The sequence below is a fragment of the Limulus polyphemus genome, unplaced genomic scaffold (assembly GCF_000517525.1).
Source record: "Limulus polyphemus unplaced genomic scaffold, Limulus_polyphemus-2.1.2 Scaffold1402, whole genome shotgun sequence".
Lineage (NCBI taxonomy): Eukaryota > Metazoa > Arthropoda > Merostomata > Xiphosura > Limulidae > Limulus > Limulus polyphemus.
Window position 1 is genome coordinate 188,680 of NW_013667012.1, and position 5,324 is coordinate 194,003.

At 30.9% G+C, this 5,324-nt stretch overlaps 1 protein-coding gene across 1 annotated transcript in view; it reads right to left on the reverse strand.

Annotated features, from left to right (window-relative positions):
- LOC106463422 overlaps positions 1 to 5,324 on the reverse strand; it is a 220,806-nt gene that overhangs the window by 182,492 nt on the left and 32,990 nt on the right. Inside the window, exon 3 of the mRNA XM_022390908.1 lies at positions 564 to 741. Within this exon, the coding sequence (XP_022246616.1) occupies positions 564 to 741 (178 nt within the window). The remainder of the gene's footprint in view (positions 1 to 563; positions 742 to 5,324) is intronic.

Here is a 5,324-nt window from a genome sequence, read left to right on the forward strand (position 1 = left end):
AAATTAGGGACGGCTAGCGCAGATAGCCCTCGTGTAGCTTTCCGCGAAATTCCAAAACAAACAAATCCTTTCCATAATTATTTAACTTTTCTGTGGATCTCCTGAAGGAAGTTCGCATACTACAAACTTGGGAACTCTAACAAATATAATGTTGCAACTAGGATTTTTAGTGTTGTCAGAAATATGCTCTGATAAACCCTGTTATTGACCAAAAGCCTTTATCTATTTCAAAAATTATTTACAGTTTTCTTACTATAAGATTGAATTGGACCAGTTCAGAACGAAGTTTAAGAAATATTTCCATTATAATGTATCGTAACACTTCTTTACCTTACGTACTCTAACAGCAGAATTATGTCAATTGTTACAAATTAAGAAACTACCACCGTTTTATGTTAATTTCCCAAAAATAACATGGTAATAAACTATTTACTTCTCTCTCTCTTGCCATTCTTATGAGAAAAAAGCAGTAGATTAGCATCAGAAACGTAAGATATAAATTTTATTATCAAGTGACTTATTTCTTACATCAAAATGACTTTTAACACGATTAAAACACTTACTGTATTACGAACTGGTTAATTTCCTCCAAAGTTAACGAAATAGCAGAATCCCTTATGTTGATGGCACCTAGAGGTTGCTTGGTATTCGAGTCTGTTTCGTTCTTGTAATAAAGTAAATTAGAGCTTCCTTCATCGTATACATACCACTGTCTTTTCTTTGACTTGAGTCGTCCTAGAGCTAGAAATAAGACATTCAAAACATTGAGCCAAAAATTCAGTTATTCAACCAAAGCGTGGATTTTAAATTGTATAAAAGTTAATGAAAATAACAGACGTTGATTAGTGTATGACATAATCCAGGTCTACTGAAAAGCTTTGGCCAGATACTATACGGATTTTGATGTTATGAAAAAAGTTTTAAAGAGAAAACATTAATAGTTGGAGTTTTATTACACATTCGTATAGTTATATATAAAAATACAGAATTAAAATCAAATGTTTGAAGAACTCACGCTGTATAGATTGATGAACAGATAACTAATATGAAATTAAAGATATCTAGATTTGATTAGGTCGTTTTATGTTTCCTGCCAACTTCATGTTTGCTGTGAACTTATCGTCATTTTGGGTAAAACGATTTCGAATTTCCTATTCACAGTTTTAAAATGCGTACGTTGTGGTAATCATGACTGCGTGGAATTAATGACGATGTTAATAATAACTGAATAATTAACAGTAATTCGAATCCCCTTTCCTGTCACCACATATACATATGTGAAGAGAACAACAGATAAGTATCATTAAAACATTAATTACTGATTACTGTCTAATAACAAATAAAATGATAACTAATTAGTAATTATACTTAAGTGATCGTATAGGTTTCTAACCTTGAAAATCATAATAAATCTAATTGGCTTTATGTGACATTGAAAGCAAGACAATGGCATTAAGAAGAACAATAAGTCACCAAGAAAACGACAATAATCTGTTTAGTTTTATATGGCGCTGAAAGCAAGACAACTACACTAACAAGAACAATAAATCACCATAAAAACGACAATAATCTGTTTAGTTTTATATGGCGCTGAAAGGAAGACAACAACACTAACAAGAACAATAAATCACTATAAAAACGACAATAATCTGCAAGACAACTACACTAACAAGAACAATAAATCACTATAAAAACGACAATCTGTTTGTTTTATATGGCGCTGAAAGCAAGACAACAACACTAACAAGAACAATAAATCACCATAAAACCGACAATAATCTATTCAGCTCTGTGTGACACTGAAAGTAAGATACTAACACGAATAAAAGATAATTATCTACTTAATTTTCTGCGACACTGAATGGTCCGAACACGAAAGAAAGTGTCACATAAGACCACCTAATTTTATTACTTTTATAACCAGCAATTAATATTTCAAAATATTATGAATAATATTTCAGTATGATAAACTTTGGTGGGCTAACTTCTATTTTTTTATGGAGGTACATTTAACATTTTGTTACTTACAGCCAAGTTCGATATCCTTACAACACTGAGCCCATAAAACAACATTTTATCCTTCCACAGAAATTATCTGATGCATATTAGGATCATCAACGCTGATGACCAGTTTTTCTGTTATGCTTAATTCAAAGCAATGTGCTATGCCAGTTTGTAACGATAAGAAAATCCACTGATATTTACAAATTTCAGTGAAAGGCAGTTTTTCACTTCCTTACAAAGTAATGCGTTGTTTTAGTTTGCAATAACAAACTATGCTATGCACGGAGATCTAAAATAACAAATGTGAACAAGACATTTGGCTCAGCCATTTTGTCCTAGAAATCGAGAAATGAAGAAAATTAACCCATCGTTTAGTTAAATTAAGAAATTCAAGTTTCTTTTGGCTTGGTTATAACTTGCAATGTTCTGCTCTTATATTTTCTATAAAACCTGAAAAAAAAAGTATAATTCAAGCGACTAATTTGCCTGCTAAGTGCTTCCCAGGAAGACTGTCTTTACTTGTGAATGAAAATGTCTGGCCATAAACATTTAATTAATATTCTCTTGGTGCTAAAGAATCCAAGTGGAGATTGCTTAGAAACACAAATTAAAGTAACAGTCTCACAACAGCTTCAAAAAAAAAAGTATCCGAGTTGCTATTTTATTTTTGATGAAGGTCAATGACCCATATTGACCCATATTAAATCACAAGCAAATCATGATGGTAAAATGTCCGCTCTGTAGGTTTGTTTGTACAAACCATGATAATAAAATGCCCCCTATAGGTTTTTGTGCAAATAACGATGATAAGATGTCTACTTCGTTTATTTGTTTGTAAATTTCGTAAATTAGCTTTGTTTGTGCTGATTGTGATGGCAGATTGTCTACCTTTAAAATTGGTTGTACACTTCACGATGATAGATCGTCCACATAATAGATTTTGTTTGTACAAATCGTGATGACAAGTCTTTTTTTGAACAAGTCACGATGGCAAGTGACAACCTTGTAGCTTTGTTTGTAGTAGTCATAACATTTAAACTTCCTTGCAGTCATATAAACGATAAAGTAAGACATTATTAATTACGAATGTTAAAAAAATATTAACCGAGTCCGTTCCAATAACAATAATTAATTTTGTACATGTGGACCAATATCCGCCTTTACATTTAAACAGTGGGCTACTTGCCGATTCATTTCAACTTAATACTCCAAACTTCTTTTTTTTTCTACCTACACTTCTTAACAGGAAAACGTTTAATATGGAAAATTTAAACATTAAAAACATAGCTCGTTTAGAACGCGAAATTGCAAATGTTTACCTAAATGTTGAGCCTAAATCACAATATTATTACATCATAGTCCGGATTCTTAAGACTTTACTTCGTTTCTTGATATTGCAAACTGTTGACATGGCTCTAATCTAGTGTTATATTAGGGTGTTTTATTAGGGTGCCTTTACAAAATTCGTTGTTCTGAGCACGTACGTGTTATTTTGGTATAGTTTACGCTGTCCGCTGTAGTTAATCAACAAGTCAAACAAACAAAAAACGTGTACGTTCTTATTGCTTTTGTTTTATGGGTGTTTGAGAATAGTATACTATTTGTTCACTAACACTGGTTAGTTAGGTAATATAGACCAGCGGGTCACAAAGTTTCACGGCTTAAGACCCATTTATGTAGCCACACAATTTTCTGTAACCCATGTTCAGTTTGTTTGTTTGTTTTAGTGCAAAGCTACACAGTAGGCTGTCTGCGCTACCTCTTCTTAATTTTGAAGTGACAGACAAGAGGGAAGGCAGACAGTCATCACCACCCACCGCCAACTCTTGGGCTACTTTTCACCAACGAATAGTGGGATTGACCGTCACATTTTAACATTCCCACGACTGAAAAGGCGAATACGTTCGGTGACGGGTTTCGATCCCGAGACCCTCAGATTGTGCGTCGAGCAATCTAGCCACTAGACAATGCCAGGGGCAACAAAAAATAAACCACATGGTAGAAAGCTTTCATTATGGGCTAAACGCTACATGTCAAAGTGTAAAATTATACACAACAAAATTCACTGGCAATTTATCAACAACAATTATATAAAAATATAGTACACACATTAATAATGAAGCATGTATAACAAATAAGCAAATTGTGTGACAAACATTAAAACACACAAAATGGAAGCAAAGTATGTTACAACATAATAAAAACATGCATAAAAAATTAAAATGTTCTAGACATCATCAAAATATGAATAAAAAATCCACAAATGTTACAAACATCATTAAAATTTATATAACAAGCAAACATATTACATTGCAAAAATCTTTGAAATATGCATAGCAAGTAAACAAAGTGTATTGCAAACGTCATATGTAACCTGAACAAAATTCATACATTAGTATTTGTATATATATATTTACACATTTTAACATGCTAAATGTCTATGGTTTGTTATGTAACTTGAACAAAATTCATACACTAGTATTTGTGTGTATATATATATGTATATATATTTAACAAGTGAACAAAATAGGTTACAGACATCATCAAAAGAATCGCAACAAGTAAACATGTGATATATAAATAATTAAAGCATTCATAAAAAATGTTAGAAGTATCATCAAAACATACTTAACAAGCAAATTAAGTTACAAACATCATTGAAACATGAATAACAAGTAAAAACTGTTACAAACATCATTAAAACAACCACAACAAATAAACAAGAAATGTTGCAAACATCCCCAAAACAAGCACAAGTACAAAATATATGTTACAAATATCATCAAAACGTACATAGCAAGTAAAAGATTGTAAAAACGTGCGTAAAAAGAAATGAAAATGTGTTACAAACATGAATAGCAAGTGAACAAAATATGTTACAACATAGTTAAATATAAATAAACGTGAAACATCTTTAAAACGTACATAACAAACAAGCAAAAAATTAAACCTTTTGAAATATAAATAACAAGAAACAAAATACGTTACAAAAACATTTTGAAACACAAATAACAAGAAACAAAATACGTTACAAAAACATTTTGAAACACAAATAACAAGAAACAAAATACGTTACAAAAACATTTTGAAACACAAATAACAAGAAACAAAATACGTTACAAAAACATTTTGAAACACAAATAACAAGAAACAAAATACGTTACAAAAACATTTTGAAACACAAATAACAAGAAACAAAATACGTTACAAAAACATTTTGAAACACAAATAACAAGAAACAAAATACGTTACAAAAACATTTTGAAATACAAATAACAAGAAACAAAATACGTTACAAAAACATTTTGAAATACAAATAA